Source organism: Medicago truncatula, chromosome 2, assembly GCF_003473485.1.
Source record: "Medicago truncatula cultivar Jemalong A17 chromosome 2, MtrunA17r5.0-ANR, whole genome shotgun sequence".
NCBI lineage: Eukaryota > Viridiplantae > Streptophyta > Magnoliopsida > Fabales > Fabaceae > Medicago > Medicago truncatula.
In genome coordinates, this window is record NC_053043.1 from 46,205,921 (window position 1) to 46,228,228 (window position 22,308).

At 31.1% G+C, this 22,308-nt stretch overlaps 2 protein-coding genes across 2 annotated transcripts; both read left to right on the forward strand.

Annotated features, from left to right (window-relative positions):
• Positions 1 to 618: 618 nt before the first annotated feature.
• LOC11414981 (serine/threonine-protein kinase GRIK1) lies at positions 619 to 7,325 on the forward strand. The gene is made up of 13 exons (XM_003597172.4): positions 619 to 963; positions 1,135 to 1,330; positions 1,665 to 2,064; positions 2,552 to 2,626; positions 2,711 to 2,755; positions 3,024 to 3,098; positions 3,623 to 3,710; positions 3,792 to 3,916; positions 4,376 to 4,471; positions 5,951 to 6,017; positions 6,113 to 6,228; positions 6,340 to 6,418; positions 6,824 to 7,325. The coding sequence occupies exons 3-13, from the start codon at positions 1,741 to 1,743 to the stop codon at positions 6,946 to 6,948; spliced, it is 1,215 nt and encodes a 404-aa protein (XP_003597220.1). The 5' UTR covers positions 619 to 963; positions 1,135 to 1,330; positions 1,665 to 1,740; the 3' UTR covers positions 6,949 to 7,325.
• Positions 7,326 to 18,530: 11,205 nt separating this feature from the next.
• LOC25487806 (F-box/kelch-repeat protein At5g60570) lies at positions 18,531 to 20,834 on the forward strand. The gene is made up of 3 exons (XM_013609835.3): positions 18,531 to 18,714; positions 18,936 to 19,015; positions 19,361 to 20,834. Exon 3 carries the CDS (start codon positions 19,394 to 19,396, stop codon positions 20,486 to 20,488), a length of 1,095 nt encoding a protein of 364 aa, XP_013465289.1. The 5' UTR covers positions 18,531 to 18,714; positions 18,936 to 19,015; positions 19,361 to 19,393; the 3' UTR covers positions 20,489 to 20,834.
• The last annotated feature ends 1,474 nt before the right edge of the window (positions 20,835 to 22,308 follow it).

A 22,308-nucleotide genomic window follows, 5' to 3' on the forward strand; every position in this document is an offset into this window, starting at 1 on the left:
TTTATTTGACGGTTTTTTAATATAATTTAGGGATCAATTTGATAGTAAGTCAAAAATAACAGGGACTAAATTGCATAACATTTTCTGTAATCAATCAATTTTGTCCTTGGAAATTTTTGTCACTATCGACCAATTTAGTCCCTGCTTATGTGGCATCTGACATGACAACCCATGTGAGAGGTTAACAACCACGTCATCCAATTTGATTGAGATATGACAAATTTAGCGACAAAGCGTGCAATTCGATACATCGGATGATATTTTTGTCCGATTCATGCAAATTCAGGGACGAATTTGAGTATTCACTCATCAAAAAAGACTATAAAGAATTGTTTTTTTCTTTTTCTGTGATGGCTGTGATTCGAACCTCGACCTTGCATATATTATGCATTGTCCTTACCAACTGAGCTAAGCTCATGGGGACATAAAAAATATTTCTCTAATACAATATCGGTATTACACTACAAATATAATTTACTAATACTTTTAACAAAAATAAATATTTCTTTACTCAAAAAAAAAAAAACAAATTTCTCTAATACCCCTAATATAATATTTCTCTAATAATAAATACATTTGATACCATAAAAAATTTAAAATTGTTATTACAACCCTCTTTAGCTTTGCAATTTCATATATTTCGCTGTCTTTAACCATTTTTTCTGATCCCAAATTGTTTTCTTTACACATAGGGTTTGGGTTTCTCTCCTTCCATTCCACCATTTTCTCCTCTCCCTCATTCCCAATTTCAATTCCAATTCACCATTTTTTTTTCTTCTCCGATTCGTTTCTAGGGTACAATTTCATCAATTCTCGATTGAATTTTCAAATTAGGGTTTCGCGTTTTACTCCAAAGGTCGTCCATTGTTGCTGCAATTTCAGGCTTTTGGAGCTTCTGGGTCAAAAGGGTTCTTCCATTTCTGTCATTTTCCATCAAAAACCAATCAACAAAAAAATAAAAATGTAATTTTTAATCATTTTTATTATCTTATGATATCTTATATCATTGATGTTTCATTTTGATGATGTATGAATTTATTTAATTTCAAATTTTGTCTCTTTAAACGTTGTTATTTAATAATAATGTGTGACTTTTGTTTAATTTTTTAATTTTTTTTTCTTGTTTCTGTTCAGAGAAAAAGGTCAACGAATTATTGGTGGTGAGTTGTGGGCTGAGCCTACAACCTTCGTTAGAAACTGGAGCTATCACAATGTTGGGTGTCAATCGTTGTTGTTTCAATTTCTCTAGTGGTTTTCTCCATCTAGCTGAATGGCACCCCTTAGAATAGCCATGTTTTATTGGGCTTGAAGCCCTTCCTTTTCCTTTAAGGTAATCATCATCATGATCATATTTTGTGTATAGTCATGGTAAAATCCTATTTTGCTTTCATACGTTTTGCAGTAAGGGCCCTGGTAATCCGGAGTTCCCGGATGAAGGGGGCCTGGTAATCCGGAGTTCCATGGGGAAGGGACCTGGTCATCCGGAGTTCCGCCGGAAGGTAAGTAAAGTCTGGCCAAGAATTGTTCCACCCTGGAATTGAACTCGGGTTCTCCACAACGATTTGTCCATTGGTGGAGCTCATTAACTATTGGAGCCCAATATATTGTATTTTTTCTTTCATATGTTGAAAACCCCCTTTTGATGAGAGATTTATGTGTTGCAGGGTCAGAAGAAAAGTTAGTTGTTAGGAAGATATTTGATTTGGCCATTTGGGGTGAGTGAGTTAGGTTGATGCTGTGATGGCAGATTATAGGAGTTTTTCATTTACGAAAATGATTGGCTGCTGGAGTTGCTTTGGGTTGATAAAAAAACAACCGAGACGTGGACGCACTAAACGCGGCATCAAAAATTTTCTCTCCCAAGGGCTTTTGACGGATGGAGAAACTGAGTATGATGAGGTGTCTTATAGTGGTGACTATACTAGTAATACAACCAGTGGAGATGATAGTGAGCCGCAAAATTTACGGAATCGTTCCGAGGAAATTTTGAACTTTAGAGCGGAGAATGGCATGATTTGTAGGCCTTTTCCTGTTAAGGAGACTGTCAAGCTTGTTCGATCAGAGGTAACTGTCGGAATTGCTTTTCTGTTTTTGCTCTAAAGGTTCTTTCAATCTTTAGTTGTAATGAAACATCTAAACTAGATTGACTAGTGTGGATGCACGAATGATTTTGAGTTCAATATTGGTGAAAACTGTTGTCATGTGTTTTGATTTCTGTAAGGTTTCCAGAGCCTTAGCTGAACTGTGTTAAATTTATTTGATATATAATTCCAAAATAAGAATTTATCAAAAGGAGGTTGGCTATTGTTGTTTAACACTATTTTTATCAAAGTTTGGTAACTCACTTCATGTTAAGGTTGGACTTTAAAATGTTTTGGGTAATTGCTTTCTTTGTAGTCATGGCTTATTTTTTTCATGTTTCTTCATTTGAAAGTTTCAAGAATTTTTATCCTGTATGTTAGTTTTTTGCTTTTGAGTCACATGGTTATTTGTATCAAGGCAAAACTTATCTATTGTATTGGTATTAATAACCTTTATTTAAACTATCCAGGATGAAAACGGGAACAAGATGTTAAATGAGTATATTCGAGAGTATAAGATTGGTTCTGGTAGCTATGGCAAAGTGGTAAGTGAAGTGTTTGTGGAATTACACTTTCTCTTTTCTCAATGAGCTTGCTTTCCTGACTCCCTTCCCTGGTATGCATTGCAGGCTCTTTATCAAAGTAGCATTGATGGACAGCATTATGCTATTAAGGTAAGAAAATTTTTAGTGTTAACAAGCAGATCACTTTATGATTGGAAATTTTTTAACAGAGCAGAAGTCACTTTTCTTGATATATGGGAAGTGTGACAGAGGTATATTGTTGGACTAGCTAGTGTGGCTGAGTAATTGAGGATGTGTTATATTAAGAGATTGAAAAGAACCCATAAACCAATCAATGACAACATGCATGTTTTTATTGTTATTATTAAGATAAGGGCATTGGTGATGGTTTATTGAAGTAAATTGTTTTGAACTGCAGTCTTTTCATAAGTCTCACTTACGGAAGCTTCGAGTTGCTCCATCCGAGACTGCCATGACTGATGTACTACGCGAGGTATATTTCTTCTGGTGTCTTTCTTTTGATCAACACTGGAGGTATCCCAATTACATGGTTGGGGCATTGGCTTCTTAATACACTCAATCATAATGTATGTCAGAAATGTGTTTTAAGTGTGAGTATATACCGAATCTGGTCAACTAGTTGCTTATCACCTAGAGGGGCTACTGCTTCATTTTCCAGTTTATATCTACCAAGAGTATATGGAAACTACTACTTAATTTCAGCTCGTAGATGTCCATTATTGTGGAATTTATTGTCACTTGTTCTTTTTATACAGTAGGATGCATATAGGTCATTCTCAGAAAATATAAATGTTGGCATCTTCTATACGTTGTTGTCATTTGGATTTCTGGTTGAACAGTAGCATGCATATATACGAGTTTTTTGCCAAAGTTTTATGATTTATTTGCTTCCTGTTTTATGCATCTTATGATTTATTACCTTTGTTAACTCTATTGTTTTAGACATTTTTTAGTGTCCCTTCAGTAGTTCAAAAGGCATGCTTGCTTTATTTTCAGGTACTAATCATGAAAATGCTAGAACATCCTAATATAGTCAATCTCATTGAGGTGATTGATGACCCAGAGTCGGATGACTTCTACATGGGTACTCACAATTCATTTCTTATTGATTTTTCTTTGTAGTGAGTAATGCTCTGTGCTTAACTGCTTATGTTTACTTGTACAGTACTTGAATATGTGGAAGGCAAATGGGTTTGTGAGGGTTCTGGTCGACAATGTGCCATAGGTGAAGAAACCGCTAGGAAATACATGCGCGATATAGTCTCGGGCTTAACATATCTTCATGCTCATGTATTATCTCTCAACCAATCATTTTGTGTTAATGTTGACTCATCTCTCTCTCTCTAAGACACACTCTCACGCAGTGCTTGTTGTTTTTCCCAATCTTAGCTTGTTTAGTTCATGCATTTCACATTTTAGCGATTTTTTTTATTAAAATAACATTTTAATGGATTGGATAACAGTACTAGATTCTGTTGCAATTTCTTTACTTTGTATGCGCATTATCCTTGATGTTTTTCAAATTAGTTTTGTTTGTCTGTATGAAACTTAAATTTGACGTTAAAGTCTAAAGTTGTCTGCAATTACGTTTGTTCGCATCCTAATAGAAAGAAATACATGTTATTAGATATGCATGCATGAAAAACTTTTTATTTGTAGATGGTTACACTCATTCATTTTATATGCTTTGAAATAATTTGACTGTGTAATGTAATCATGGTGGTAATTATTTTACTGTTTGAAATGCAGAATATTGTGCACGGAGATATAAAACCTGATAATCTGTTGATTACTCGCAATGGGACTGTAAAGATAGGGGATTTCAGTGTTAGCCAGGCTTTTGAGGTAATACTGAACTAAATGATACTTGAAAGATATGAAAAATGATAAGTTTACTCTTAGTCTTTAGCATTATTTTATGCATGAAACTCGAACGAAAGTTACAGTATCGAAGTCGGGACCACTGGCGGAGGAACATGTATGCCAGGAGGTCCAGCTGAACCCCCTCAACCTACTAAATTTCCACATAATATCTAGTAGTTTTTGGCTTTAAACCCCCTCAAGTGTAAGTGATGCACCATGTTTGCACCACAAAGTCTCAATTTAACTGTAGTAACCCACGCTTTTTCATGTGTGGCACCATGTTTTCATTGAAAGGTTAAGCACTTTGCCATTAAACCAAGGGAACACGTGTGATAAATATCTGTTCATATTTATATATTTAACATTTTAGATGTATATAATATTTGAAAATTATAATAATAGAAATATTATAAAAAAATGTATTTTGTAATTTAAAAAATTATATTTTAATATAGTCTCCATACGTGTAAATCAGTTGGTAGAGACATTGCGTCGTACAAGTGTCAGGGTTCGAACACCTAATTTTCAACTTATTCACACCAAAAGGGGGTGAATTGACAAAAAAAAAACAATATATTAAAATGTTATGACTCTAATATTCATATTTATATCATTATATAAAGACAAACTGCAAAGTTAATCGTGAGTTAACTATTTTTGGTCGGGCATTTCCTTTGGAAAAAAATTACCGTAGGAATCCAACTCGTTTTTAAATTGAAATTGAAATTCCTGCCTAAACTATAAAAAATTTGAAAACTAAATATATTTACTTAAAACATTTTTTTGTTACGAATTTTCCCAATTACAATCTATACTGTTTTTTTTCAAATTTAAATTAAAAAGCAAAAATAAAATATAAAAACAATGAAAATTAGTATAAAAAATGTGGCGCCGCACATGAAAAATTAGTGCCTGTTTTCTGCTAGGGATATATAATACTAGATTTTCTTTTAAAAATATATTAGTTATATATAATATGATTTTAATTAAAATTTAAAAGTGTGAACCCCCTGAGCCAGGGTCCTGGCAACGCCACTGGTCGGGACCCACATTAACCTTTTCCTGTGTGATTGAAATTGAAAATCATTGGCTGAAAGATATGAAAGCTGATGAATATTTCACTTGAAACTAGAAATTCATTATTGTGCCAATTGCATAATTTATAGAAGCCTCGTGTGCTGTTAATTTCTAATACTCTGATATAAAAAGATATAATAGAACAGTTTGGCTAATCTTATGATGGGTGTAGAGTGTAGCACCTATATGAAGTTATGATTTTTCCCCAAAAGGATTAATTAATCATGGTATATATGTTAGCATGATTTACTTTTTTACATCTTCAAGCATATTCATGCATCCTAACCGTTCGACATTTTTCCTGAGATATATTGGTGACATTTAATGTTACTTAAGATATATCGTGCCAACTAATATAAAATCGTGCTTGTATTCATTTTGCAGAATGGTAACGATGAACTTCGTCGATCACCTGGCACTCCTGTTTTCACTGCACCAGAATGTTGTTTAGGTTACATCTTTTTTCAAGCTTGCAAGATACTTCAACTTGTGAAACCTATGAAAGCACATATTCTCATTTCGGTTTTGTTTGTTGATGTTATTTAGGTCTTACTTATCATGGTAAATTGTCAGACACGTGGGCAGTAGGAGTTACTTTATACTGTATGATATTGGGTGAATACCCATTCCTCGGAGATACGCTTCAAGATACATACGACAGAGTAAGATTTATATCAACTTCACACCCTCTAATATTATTACATAAACTTAATGTTACATATTTTCAGCCTATACTAAAGAAATCTAAACTTGATGTTTTCTTACTTTTCCAGATAGTCAATAATCCTATAGAAATCCCGGATGACATAAACCCGCAGTTAAAGAACTTAATAGAAGGATTGCTTTGCAAAGGTACATGGCATTCAACTTCTGTTAGCTCCTATCAACAGGGGAATATCATAACTATACAACTATATATGCTGCCTTATGATTGGCTTATGAACATTCTTTTTAATTTTTTTATGTTTTGGAGTGTTTATAGGAACAACTTATCATATGTTTGTAAACTGTTTTCACCTTGTTACAATAAATTTTCTATTATAGCATATGAAAACTCTTTCTACATATCAGAACTTATTAAAAAAAACTTGTATGTATAGAAATAATTATACATCAGCACTTAATTGAACTTCTTATCCACATTCTATATATCAATTTGCACTGCTTCGCTCTTCCTAAACACATTTTTACAGACCTGGTTTTATTTTTTGCAGCACATTATCTTTATGGTTCTCACTTGGATTTTGTGTTATGCAGATCCAGAACAAAGAATGACGTTAGCTGAAGTTGCCGAGCATGTCTGGGTTATTGGAAATGATGGGCCACTTGGCGAGTACTCGTGTTGGTGCAAACGCAAGAGTATGGTGAGTGAAGATTTCTAGGAGAGAAATGTGCAATGATTGATCCACACTCACTAAATTATTTATTTTAAGTTGATTTCTCAATGTACAGTGGCAAAGCCCATTAATCTTATTTCTTTTTTATATCCCATTTGACTCTAAGTTGGTATGTTATGATTATTAGAGTCTCAAAAGAATCCTCAGAATTAAAGAAAATAAGGTTCATATTTCTGTCTTTTGTTTGTGTTATGAATCATTTGGAAATTGGTGTTTAGGGAGATGGTAGTTAATAGGTTATGTCTCAGATATTCATTTGGAAATAAGGTTCATGTTTTTTTTTTTTTTTGGGATGAACTCTGATTTTCATGGCTGGTAGATTAATCCTCTACAATAGAGGAGTCTTGTCCTCTTGCATATAATGAGCTTTTTCTCGAGCATGTGCTGAGTTGTGTTTACTTTATAAATATATTCATATAGTATATGGATACATCATCACATAGAGTGTTCTGTTATATGCTTTTGAGTGTATTCGGTCTTCTATGCTACATATAAACAACGAAGCATATGTTGTACTTTGTTGTTTTTGGGTCAATGTTTGTTTGGGGCTACATGAAGAACAGAAACAATCATGCAAGTGTACTGGTTTTATTTGCTATTTAGACAGTTGACCTTGAGAGAAATGATATTTGTACAACCACTCTTTGACAACTTATGAAACAACCATCTCTCTCATACTTACATGCGTTTTTATTCTCTCTCTTCTTCTTTATTTTTATTCAATAAGAAGAGAGAAAAAGTGGTTGTCACAAAAGTTGTCTAGGATTGATTGTACAAATATCATTCCTCCCCTTAAAATACACTTAAACATGGTTTTTAAGTACCGGTTTTATTTGCTATTTTAAGTACTTAAATTTATACAATATTGAAATGTGATTTTTGTCACGTCGCATGCATGCATATTTCAACTTAACTCCATTTGATCATTAAAAAAAAACTTTTTTTTTCTTTGAAAAAAACCATTTTAATTATGGAAACTATGAATTAATTTATTTTATCATTAACATCTGAAAAATAAATTGAAGTTGATGCTGGCAAGGAAAAACTTTATCCCATTATTTTATTTTAAATTTTTTATTACATTTGTGACGAGTACATATCTTCTTGGAGATGCCTTTCTAAATACCTATAGTAGATCACCAAAATTACCATTAGGTTGTCTTTCGAATATCCAACCCATAAAACAATAGCTCTGCCCACAAAAAAATATTAAACATTAAACTATTAAATCAATTTAACACCAAAAATAAAAAATAAAAATTGTTAATTCAATTGTAACTTTTACTCTAGTAAACCTCAAGAGCGATTAGTTGAGATGATACGAGTCTTTTCTAGCTTAATTAAGATCCTGGGTTCGAAATCAACCGGGAGTGTTTAAACTCTTACGGAGAGTTTATCATCCATTGGAGTTCCACAATGTTCGAAGGATTGGTCGCCGCAGTTGCGCACGGAGAATACTCAGTTTATGAAAAAAATTCTCTCTCGGCTTCACTAGTCCTTTAGTATTTGGTGCTTAATTCATCCTATATGCAACTCTTTTTATGTTCTAATTTTTAACGAATGCACCAATTGTGATTTTTTTTTTATTGACCAATGTTAGTAGTTAAATTGGTTATTTTTGTTAGAGGGGGACTTGAATCTCCTTATCACTCAAATTCCTGTGTTCTTTCTCCAAACCATCAAATTACCTTATGACTCCCACCAATTGTTGACTTAGGCTTATGAGAAGAGTCTAATCCAAATTACAAGTACATTATTTAGTAAGAGAATCTCATGACTCAAAGTAGCATGTTAAGTCTTTTTATCTACTTAGTGTAAGTCTCATAATACTAGTAGTATATGATATTTTTCATAGAGTGCATTCTTGCCAAACCTCCACAAACCCAATCCAAGTGCTACTTCACCCATTCCTCTCAAACTAAATGTACTCTTCCATATTATTTTCCTTCTTAAAGATAATAATAATAATAACTAAGCATGGTAATGAGCACAGACATTTTTCAATTTTGAATTCTAGCATTGTACTTACTTTTAGCCTTATTTACCCAAAATACGTGAAATTGGTACTGAGGACTTCCAACTCAAAAAGATACTATAAGTTTATAACAATTTGCAACGAGTACTATTATAATAATAATAATAATAAGATAAAGTTGTTGTTGTCGTATACGTGTTGTACTCTCAAAGAAAAGTCTTTGTTCATCCTTGGAAAAAGACAAGAATGGAGGCAGTTTTTGGCTGTGTTATTCGTCGTCATCATCACACTGTTCAACCATTGTTTTTATGCAGAGAATTTATTATCAAACGTCAAATTTTGTTCGGTGTGTATTAGATATCCTCTCCTATTAATATTTGGAGTCGGATAGAATCATATTTCATATCAAAATTTTGATGTTGAATATTGTAGTCTAACAAATATATCTGGCATCATATATGCATGATAGTTATACTTTAATGTTCAAATAAATTTATTAGAGTTGATTCATCTGTCGTGGTGAGTTTAACTCTTATTATCAATGTAAAGACATGTTTGAAGAATGATTTGTAAATATTATTCTAAATGATTTTTGGATCTTGAAATTTTTCTTGACTTGATGAAATTTCGGAATCTATCATACCTGAATATTTATTTTTAAAAAAACATTAGAAATTTTACCATTATTTGACTAACCATTACAAGTTGCTCAACTTTAACTAACAAATCTAATTCTCCACGGCTCTCTAGCTATTAGCCAGCACGAAACAAACGGTGCATGAGAAAAAAGCAAAACGAGTGTTTTTGGTGAAAGGGAAAGGTTTTGCAAATACCAAGTATTTTCCTTCTCTCCATTTTTATTCATTTTTAAGTTTCGTACGGCACTACACAACAATGTCAACACTATACATAAGGTGTAGACTCACACTTTCAAATATTGTATTAACTAGTATAGTATCTGATCTCATATTATATGCAAATCTTTGTTAGTTTGGTTGTCGTTTTTGGTCTTTCGTCTTCACCATAGAGGGAATAAAAAAAATTATAGAATATAATCAAATTATTGAACTAGTTTTATAAATCTTGCATCATGCACTTGTTAATTTTCATCGATAGATAATATATATATATATATATATATATATATATATATATTACCATTAAATTAAATGATTTATGATTAGATTTGTTGATTCAATGGGAAAACACAAATTGGTGAGTCGTGCAAGATTATCTTAATTATGCACATTTGGCTATATAAGGTCAAGCAACTCTAAAGCTAAGGTTTTAGGCTTCAAAACTTTGAGCCAAGAAAAACCTAAAAAAAAACAGTGATTAAAAATATACGATATGACATACTAATTATAAATTTTTGTCAAGGTCAATTGGTGAGAATGAATGTCTCATATTCTACTTGATATGGTTCAAACCTAGGACATTACAAAATTTAATTATCTTTTTGTACGCTTAGAATACAAGATATCATTTCCTTTTTTACATTTGGATTTGACTCCGTTTTGTTTATGCAAATCAGACAAAGTCATTTTGTTTTTTTGTAAAAGTAGTATAAGGAATTTTCTTACTGTTCCAGAGTAGAATAGAAGCGAAGCCGTTGGTATAATGGGAGAAGAATGTGAAAAATCATAAATATACTAATAGTGTATAGTATTGATGTTGTCGAGATAAGGTGCAAGTATTGTTGAGAGAAATAAAAGAATCACGTCAATCAGTGACGGACCGACTGGACCTATGTTAGCCGAATCACCACTTTTTTTTTTTATATTTAAGCACACACTCACTAGTTTAAAAAGGTAAACGAGAAAAAAATCATTTATTTATTTTTTTATTTTTGAAAACATCAAAATGGAATTTATAAACATAGGCTCTGAAACCATTTCAGCACAAGATGTACTAAAAGGCCACCCCTTAAAAAGAACAGTCAAACAATATTTATAAAATTACGGTCAGTCGATACCCAGACATAACATAGGGTCCGACCACCACATCTAAGTGTCATGCACAAACAAGGCATTATTAGCCTGTAACCACCATAAAGAATGGAATTTAATCTTTTCTAATAATTGATCAATGATAGTTTGGATATTATTAAATATTCTATTGTTACGTTCATTCCAAACTACCCAGACACAAAGTAACCACAACAGCTGAAGAAAGGATCTGCGCTTCCTCGAGTGACCTGTACAATGAATGAATTGAAGGAAATGGTCACAAATATCAATAGAGTCAACACTAGAAACACCAATCCACGACCGGATTTGCCCCCATAAATTAAAATAAATAATGATGTGTTTCTTAATATGTGTGTCTAAATACAAAATATTGATATTTGTGGTAAGTAAATCTTAGTCGGGTTTAAGTCTATGTATCAACTATAGTTTGTGGTATTTTTTCCCTTATTTTCAAAGATTTTAATAGCTATAGATTCACACATTTTTAAATATAGAAAAATGAAAAATTCAATGTTCGAATACCGGTATCTACAAATAATATTTACAGAATGACATCTTTTTATTAAAAGAGTAGACCATCAAATTGATGTCACTTTACGCGGAATTTGTATACAAGTTTCATAGTACTAGTTAATAATTTAAGTTTTTAAGCATAAACTCCTTATAAGTGTTAATTAGGTTTAGGGCTCCAAAGATGGAAGTTTAATATTACACATAAGTATGATGAAGATATATGCACAAAATTTTCCTCAAAACATAAATATGTGAAAAAAATTTCCTGTCTAAAAGCAACACATGACTGATAGCTCATTCAGTCATTTGTTTGTAGAGCACCAAGGTTATCAACGACATGCAATAAATTTATGATGTCAAATTCAATTGACTATCCGTCAAATCTAGGAGTCTTTGTAGCATCACACTCCTGCTTTGATCTTCATAAAATTGTTTATTTGTTTATTGGGAAAAAAATAAAATTGTTTGTTGATGAACTGGAGTGGTGTTGGCAATGAAAATGAAGTTTGAACAAAATGGACAAAAAATGAAATGTGTGGCATGTAATTGTTCTAATTAGATTAGTTAACGATGTATTAAGCTTTCATTTCAGACCATATAAGTATATTACTTGGCAATTGACATGAGATAAAGGATGATGCAGCATATAAACAATTTAGTTTGGGAGATAAAAAAAGTGGGGGGTAAAGAAACAGAAAAAATTAGATTAAAAAAAGAAAACAAAAAGTAATTAAATTTTATTTATTTTATTGTTTTGGATTAAAAACAAAATTATTTGTCTTGTTTGAAAGAAAAAACAAATAGTAGAAACAAACTTTCATACATGCATGCATGCTTTTTTTATATTGGGTGAGTCTAAAAACATTGTTTTTCTTTCTTTTCTCTATTTTTCTCTATTTTACGATTGATCGTCTTCCACCTCATCCACGACCTCTAAATTCGTTACTTGATGTTTCAACTTCAATTGCAGAAGTGACCTCCAAACGTCCTAGAAAGCCGCAGTGACAACTTTTTGTTTTGATAACTTCATCAGAGCCTAGTTTGAGATCTAGTGTTTGTTTTGATGTTTCATGTTTTTCTCGTCGTGATTCTTTGTTTGTGTTTTATTGTTATTTTTAGTTTGTTTCAAGTTGCATGTGTTTACCGAGATGTGTGAGAGTAAGGGTTTACAAAGGTTATTATTAAATTCAACACTCTCTCAACCTTACAAATGACTTGTCAACATGTAGTTGAATTGTGTTAAGGAGTCCAGCTAGCGGGAACGTTAGTAGCAACAATGTTCTATGACACCGATATTAATATTTAAACTACTTCCTCGTACATTATTTTTAAAAAATATAAGAAAATGAATATAATTTCTTATCCTTAAAAAAAAAATGAAACTGATATTTTAAAAACTAAATAACAAAATTATTGAAAAAGATTATGTAGAAAATCAAATAGGTCATTGAATCAAAATTATGAAAACCTCTTTGCTGTGAGGAACTTAATATAGGCTATAGTTGAGTTGATGAATGATGAATCACAATCTTAGCTGTAGTCTGCTGCTATATACGCCAGTGAAATAAATGCTTCATTGTCCTTTAAAAAGAGAGAGGGGGCATAAATACTCCTTCCTTTGAAGGTTTTCAGTTTGATTCCATTGTTTTTACTTGCATTTTCAGTATATATAATATAAATATAAATTATTTATATTGCAAAAAAGAAACTATTAGACTTTTGAGGGTCGACAAGTGGCATTAACAAACAAACAAACACATTCACATGATGATCGATCACTCTCTCTATTTTGGAATAAAGAAAACGTATTGGATTCTCATCCACCTTCTTCTCATCTTAATTGCTTTTAGTTTTACCAATTCCTCCCTCTATATTTTGACATTTGCTGAAATATGAATATATAGTATTATGTTAAACAATTTCTATTAATATAAATATAATCTTGATCAGGTCTTCCATGTTTGTTTGTATCTTTCTGCCGTTTATGTTTTTCTTTGGTTAATTTACATATACTAAACGTGCACATAAGATCGACTTATTTATTTTTAGTGAAAGCAAAGAATTATACAGTACATAAGATAAGATTAAAAAGTATTAGTGGTTAGTTGTAGTAACATGTGGAAACATTGAAGAGTACATAGTGATGCAATTCATTCTTCAATGATATTTAAACACCCAATTTTTATAACATTAATTCAACATTTTATTTTATTTTCTTTCTATCGTATCATCAATCTATTAAATTTATCGAATCACTCACAATTTTTTTTTTAAGGTGTATACATGCATCTATTGGGGTGTCTATCGAATATTTTTCATATTCATAGATATTATTTATTAAAAGAAAAATGATATTCATTGTTTGACGTCTAATAAAAATAGAGTATTTAGAATTAGAATTAGCGCAAAAAAAAAGTATTTACTAGTAGTTATATTTAAAAGACGATTAAAAATTTTGATGTCAAGATGATGAGTTCATGCGTCACTGTATATTCGTTAAACTCTATAGGATGGATCAACTAATATATTTTTTAAACTCGTATCAATCTCAATGATCAACCGATTTGGACACCATTCTCATCATCCACTAGTGAGAGTGATCCAATTAAAGTCAGGATAAAACTCCGCATAAATTAACTTAAGACAAAAATTATGTTGGCATATGTATTCAAACTCAAGACCTAAAGAGAAACACATTCTTAGATCTCAAACCTTCACCACAAAATAAACCGTTGGAGTATAGATGAATGAGTACTAAGTATCACACTTGTACTATTCACACATTTAGTCAAACTTTAACATTTGTATAACAATTTTAGTAAATTAATAATATTATAATGAGATTACTGTCGACACATGTTGGATTAATTATTTAATTAATCAATTATGGATTGACAATAATTAATTATTATAAGTTAATGTCATAATATAAATTATGGTCTATTGTGTTAAGCACTATAATTAGTTGATGAATATGTGTGATTGAGCTATTCTTTTTAAATGGACCGTGATGGGTTGGACCATTTAGCTAAGCCCAATGAGAGGTCCCTGCCCTCAGCTGTTTAGCTATTTAAACGTCATCCCATGCATCAAACGGTTAAACTATTCTGAACATTCTGGTGCTAAACGGAATGAGGGTAGTCATCCCTCTCATCCTTGAGAGCTATCCTTCTTGAATTCTGAATCTTAAATGTATACAATCTCTTATTCCCTTCTTTATTATTGATATGCTATAACTTGTATCTATTGATTTATGGCTAAACACAGAAAATTTTATCAATACATTCATACATTAGTGTATGTGTAAAATAATTTACAATATCATCGAACCATCATTTGTATGACTTAAATTACATATAGTTAAAAGCCAAATATTTTTAATGATCCAACCTCTGCAATTATGATTAAATAATAATAGTTAAAATCACAATAGAAAGTTAAAAAACAATATCTTTATCTTTATTTTAGTTATTTTTTTTGAAATATAATTACTGTGCTTGAAATTTAGATCATCCTATCTTGATACAGCGACCATAAATGTATTCTAAAAATGTAAAATAATTGTTATTCTTCACTTATACCAAAAAATTAAAAAATCATTTAACTTTTCACACTCATTTTTTCCTTTTGATTTCCTTTTACTTTCTTTATCCAACCAATTATAGTGTGAATTAAGCATGTATTCACCTTCGTTAATTAGCCATTTCCTACGAAAACGTGGGAACTTGAGGTTGATTTTATGAAGACCTTACATAGGTTTTCCATTATTCAATTCGAAAAAGAAATAAGGTAGGTAGGTTTGGAGGAAGATGAGTCATTGGATATAGGTGACACTCCATCTATTACTATTCAAAGAGGAGTAGTATAAGTACGAGTAGACTAGGTCAAATCTTTGGTGCTGATGTTGGATTCATTCAAGTTTTCAATTTTCAATCTTAATCTTTTGGTTAAAAAAATCTTAATATTCCTTTTTTTCTTTCTCACTCATGCCTTATATGTTCATATTTAATTACTTCTCCATTTACCATGAGTTGTTTATTTATATCTATATGTTAAAAAGATTTCACCAATATGAATGATCCTTTAACTATTTCTTTCGAGCGGTAATATGTTAAAAAGATTTGACCAATTTTATGTTACTTTATACTTTAAAGGCACTGTTACGTACATCATCTGGTCACTATTATAAACAGAAATTTATATTGTTGGTTCATTGAATAAGTGGTGTAATGTGGTATATAATATAGCCTTCATACATTATTTTAATGAATGAACTTAAATAATACAGTTTTGTTTATAACAGTGATCAGATTGTGTACAACAACAAAAAGTATTGAGAATCTATCACAATGGCTATAAAATAGCTTTCACCGACCATACATGGATATTAATGATTGAATACACCAATATCATGATTGTTTCTATATTTTTTAACTCAATATCTGATCTAATAATTGAATAATCTAAAATATAAAATCTTACGATCTACTTGTAAGGTCTCATTTAAAGGCAGAGTAAACTCTATATATATTAACCTACCGAAACTATTGTGTCTAACCATAAGGCCGATTAAATAAAATGTATGTCCTTGATTAATAGGTCGATGCAAATTTACTGAAAAATGGACTAAACCCTCCAACCAAATTTTTACCATCAACGTTAATGACGGTAACAACTAGTGGGATGTTCTTAAAGGGAAGAAATGAAATTGCATGGTCCTAAGTTTGTAGCAATCAGGCAATTGAGACAAGCTTAAAAAAAACAAGTACCCAACAACAAAAATGTTTAATAGACACTAACTTTATCATATACTTGTGACATCGATTAAGAAAAATATGGTTAATTCAATTGAATAGGTCATGTGTTTAATTCACGTTTAAAATTTTGGTGAATCTATATGGTTGAATTAATCATTAATCATAAAAATAATCATATATTACACTAAGCTAATCATATTTTTAAACATGATTAAATAGATGTCGCACAAGTGTAAAAAAATGATGTCAAAGTATATTATTTTGCTTAAAAAAGTAAAATATAGTGAAAGGACTAAGGGTTGTAGACATTAAAAGAAGAGAAATGATATTTGTACAACTATTTTTGTATAATTTTCTCTCTCATACTAACATTATCTTCTTATTCTCTCTCTTCCTTTTTCGCTCTCCATTGTTTTTGATGAATGAAAAGAGAGCACAACAAGGTTGTCCCAAAAATTGTAGTAAAAAAGTTGTTCAAATATCATTACTCTTAAAAGAAAGGTTTCAACCCACATAAAAGAAAACTTAAATGGTTGACGTGGTCATATTTTGGAACATCTCCACAACATGGTCAATAAGTAGCCACAATCCGTCAAAATCAACAAAATTAAAAATAAAATAAAAAATCAAAACTTAACTTCCGCTTCAATTTCAATTATAGTAAACCATCGAATTGGTCTTTGTCTATATAATCCACTTTTAAGTTAATCTTCAACTGTATTATTATTTTAAACTAGTTTATGTCTATCAAGCATTTCTTAGTTAGATTTTTACCTTTATGTTTTTGTCACATGACGAATACCAACAGAGTGATCTAACTAATAAGAATTCACACATTGAGGGTCTGTTTGACAATGCATTTTTTTGAACTTATATATTATATTTTATAAATTCGTATAATTAAAATATATATGTTTGGTAATATCATTTTCCCATAAGTTTATCTCTTATTTTTATGAGCTTATATCGTTTTTATATAAGCTAATCCAATTAACTCATAACTTTTCACTTTTTTATCAAGATTTTATCCATGTAACCTTAATTGAAAATAAAAAATATTAATTAAGTATATCAATTGTTTATGTCATTTCATATTTATAAGTTACTTCAATCGATAATTTAAAGAGATTCAATCAACTAGCTTATACACTATCAACTATAAACTAGTTTATGAATCATCTGCTATAAACTAACTTATCAGTCATTCACTATTTTTTACCAAACAGAACTAGATATATATAAAAAAATGAGTTTGAGACTTTGAACTCTTATACCAATATATCAAATGCGCTAGCAGCCTTTTACCGTTTGAATTATATTTACATTTTTTTTTGAAAGATGAATTATATTTACATGAAAAGGTAAGAATTTTACTTCCATCCAATTCAATTTCAATTTCCAATCCATTTAAATAGGAAATTTGTTAGTATATTTTTAGTTATTTTTCTTAGGTTCTCTCCGCATGAAATGTTCATATTGAAGACATTATCAAACATGTATGGTTGACACCTCTTTCATATCTCAATCAAAATTAAAATTAGATTTGTCACATTCTGAGAGTATAGTTTTCCGATTAAGTTTAACCTTAATGACGATGGTTAATTTTTTTTAATTGTCTGTTAGACAAAATTTCGCCTCCTAAAATAAATAAGTAAAAAAATTAAAAGTTCGAACTTTAACATATACATATTATAATATTTCTACCACGAGTTATGTTTATAAATTTCTATTAAATTCATTATTAGTATTACTTTGTGTAGAAATAAATTTTAAATTTTCTTCTTTATTAAAAAATATGAGGTGTTATGAGAGAACAACATAATTCTACTTGCAAAACAAATTCATGTTCATGACGATCTTCTTAACTAAACGACAAAACAATAAGAATGAAAAAACAACCAGAAAAAGAAAAAGAACAAATTGTAATTAGACTAAAGAGAAGGGCCACAGCAGCAAAGTAAAACATAGTATGAAAAAAAGATTCTATTAATTGAAGAGAAATAATCTCCTTGAAATAATTTGTAGAGAGTATATAAGAAAAAATATCGTTAAATCATCATTGAAACTTCTTCTATTTTGTGTTACCCTTTGTTTTTTTTACAAAAAAGGTTTTGATAATTCAGAAATTATCTCGAACAAGTTGCAATTAGGTAATAATCTGATTAATTACAATCAAAAGTTGGTATCAATAACAAAAAAATACTAATGTTTATTTTTTAAATAAAAAAAAACTAATATTGAAACTTAAAACTTAAATTAAGTTAACGACTTGTCAAATTAATCACTAATGCAATTTTGACTTATATATTTAATTTTGATTATTATATATATATATATATAAGAAGGTGTACCTCTCTCTCTCTCTCTCTCTCTCTGTTTCTGTTCTGTTATCACAATCACAAATAATAAAAGTACCACAGTTTCATTTTCTGTCCAAACTTGCAAGCTATCTACTTTCTCTGTTCTTCTTCTTCTTCTTCTTCCTCAACATGCTTTGACCCAATTCCTTCAATTTCTCAGATCTCCTCACTTCCAGGTGCACATTCTCTTCAACCAATCAATCAATTTTTTCTATTTTTTTTTTCAAATTTCAACAGAAGAAGAAAAAACTATTTTTTTTTTATTATTTGGATCCAAATTCAGTTTTTAATTGGATCAGCGAATACCCTTTTGACCCGATTTCATTTTTCTTAATCCAATTTTAACCCTTTTAATCAAATTTGTTTAATTTATTGTTTTTTTGGTTGATTTTTGCAGATGGTTTGTCTCCTTGGAGCTGTAAATCATACATGCAACTTTGCTGGATGAGTTTTGATTCTTGCTTGTGATTCAATTTGGTATTGAAATCTTTTTTTTTTGTTTATCTTTTCCCCAAAATTACGATTTTTATGTTTATGTATCAATAAATTGGGATAAATTGAAATTAGTTATTAAAAAGGGGGTGATTTTTATTAATAAGTCAATTTTAGATTCCTAACTAATTGATGGAAATAATTGATATTGATATATAGTTATATAGATACTGCTTGCATGCTGATATAGATTTAATTAATTGGATAAAAAAGGTTTTTTTTGTTTGTTTGTTAAGATAGATTTTTCATATGGTGTGGTGATTTTGTTTTGGATTGGTTGATGATTCCTTGAGATGATAAAGGAATTGTGTTTTGGATTGTTGTTTGCAGGATGATGAGTAGAAAGTGAATAGTTTTCTTAAAATGGATCAGAGGGAAGGAGTGAATGATGGTTTTCCTAGACATAGACCAAATGATTCGCTTCTCCCTGGTCTGATCGATGATGTTGCGCTCAATTGTCTCGCTTGGGTTGGAAGATCCAATCACGCGTCGCTGTCTTGTATTAATAAAAGGTATAGTAGGTTGATCAGTAGTGGTTATTTATATGGATTGCGGAAAGAATTGGGAGTTGTGGAACATTTGGTTTATTTGGTTTGTGATCCAAGAGGATGGGTGGCGTTTGACCCTACCATAGGTAGATGGATGGCGTTGCCTAAGATACCATGTGATGAGTGTTTTAACCACGCGGACAAAGAGTCCTTGGCTGTGGGTTGTGAACTCTTGGTTTTTGGTAGGGAATTGATGGAGTTCGCCATTTGGAAGTATAGCTTGATTTGCCGTCGTTGGTTGAAGTGTCCAGAGATGAACCAACCTCGCTGTTTGTTTGGATCTAGTAGTCTTGGTTCAATTGCTATTGTAGCCGGTGGAAGTGATAAATATGGAAATGTTCTGAAGTCTGCTGAGTTGTATGACTCTGCATCATGTACATGGGAACTTTTACCAAACATGCACACACCGCGTAGATTGTGCTCTAGTTTTTTTATGGATGGCAAATTCTATGTTATCGGTGGAATGTCAAGCACAACTGTTTCATTAACTTGTGGAGAGGAATATGATCTTTCAACAAGAAGTTGGAGGAAAATAGAGGGTATGTATCCATATGTTAATGTGGGTGCTCAAGCACCTCCACTTGTGGCAGTTGTGGATAATCAGTTGTATGCAGTTGAGCACTTAACTAACATGGTGAAGATGTATGACAAGCAAAAGAACACTTGGAATGAATTGGGGAGGCTCCCAGTTCGGGCTGATTCTTCAAATGGCTGGGGCCTTGCTTTCAAGGCTTGTGGAGATAAACTTTTGGTCGTAGGTGGACAAAGGGGTCCAGAAGGTGAAGCTATCGTGCTGAATTCATGGTGTCCTAAATCCGGTGTCAGGGATGGCACCATCGATTGGCAGGTACTCGGTTTGAAGGAGCATGTCGGGGTGTTTGTGTATAATTGTGCTGTTATGGGCTGTTGAGGGAATTTGAGATAATTTTCAATTAACTCAACAGAAGATGCTAATATGCACAATCTGACTTTGCCTTGAAGGGTGCTTCCATGTTCCGCCGTCGCGCTTCATTTACCGCGTTAATTGTTATTTGGCATGGCTTTCCCCAGCTGAGAATTTAGTGTCATCTTTTTAACATGGTTTATTTGAATGTATTTCTCACTTTCATGGTCCATAATTTTAAATTTCTTTTGAGATTACTGAGTAGTCTTACACAGAAATGTTGTGTTTTATTTTTCTTAGCCAACTATGTAAACCAATAAATCAAGGAATTTTCATTGTTTAATGCTTGCTGTTGTCCGCTTTCTCCCTGTAATATGGTTGTCACAATTTGTTGCTTAGATTGTCTGTGTGTGTCGATGTTAATGTCATTATCCATAAATTGTTAATCTAACTAGAGCTTGCAGGGATTTGGATTGTTTACAGTCACTAGGGTTGTTGAGTAAATATAAATATCGGACGGTTCATATTCTGACTTTACTTATCATATTTCAAAACAGAAACTTGGAATTTGAATTATCTGATCTTAGATTCAATGACTGAGATGTGGTAACTGATTGCATAATATTTTGATTGTTTGAAATCCAATCTATGACCTCATTTGGCTTAAAACCGAATGTTAGATTGCAACCATAAGTGAAAACAAAGTCACAACTGTTTTGAAATGATTTTGTCTGTGTTATATTTTGATTAGTTTTTTTAGAAGAGGTCCCCTCAAGGTCTATAATGTGTTTGGGTACCTTGTCCATCCATCCAACCGTACTTGATAGATTAATGTCTGATTTTCATTTACCTATTTATATGGTATTCACTTTATATACAATATGACCTTAAAATGATTTCTCTTCCTTTAATCAGGAAGATTAATTCAATTGGGACCATTCTTCATTACCCTATAAGTTTCTTTTGTCCTATGTGTTTGCAACCCACTATTTAATGTTTCACAGTTCTAGGTATATCTTTTTTATACACTTATTATTATCACCTTGATGTTGAGATGAATAAGTGGTTGAACCTCTTTTTCTTGCCAACCAACAAATGTGTTAGTGTTAATCATGCAAAAAAAAAAGGATCTGTGCAGTGTTCACTTTATTTATTGATCATTGCACTTGTATTTTACATCACTTGTTTCTTTTTAGTTATTATATGACATTTTTATTTTTAGTTTTACTATTACAAGAAATGGTTTTTATGCCCTTCATGTGGGGGACTAATCCAAGTGGTGGAAGTATAATTTTTCTTTGTTTACAATTTTCATCATACTGTATGACAGCAGCATGTTAGAGAATGAGATTCATTTTAATGATTGAGAATGGAATCATACTTTTTACTAGAAAGGACTTGAAATTCTTTTCACCATAACTAAAAAAACAATTAGGCTTCCTGTACCAAAAATATATATATAATTTAGGCTACCTATTATTTTTTTAGTATACATCAGTAAATAAGTTGCTTACTCATCACCAACTGATTTGCAATATTTTATTTAATATAAAAAATGAAGGTTATACTTATTTAGGCTACTCATAATTTTTTAAATAGGGTTTGTTGTTATGTGACTCAAGGATCCATTCTTAGTCTATTAACTAATCTATTTCAAAAAAAATTCTTCCTCTAATGACACGTGGTGAAATTTCATACATTTATTTCATGATTTATTTTTCTCCACATCAGGGCACTCTTGCCTTTTGCTAGTTTGCTACGTTAATTTAATTAAATAGTGGCACATGTTAGTATAAATAATGATTTTCATCCTCCCAAAGTATCCTAATAAGAGCCAAACTGTAAAC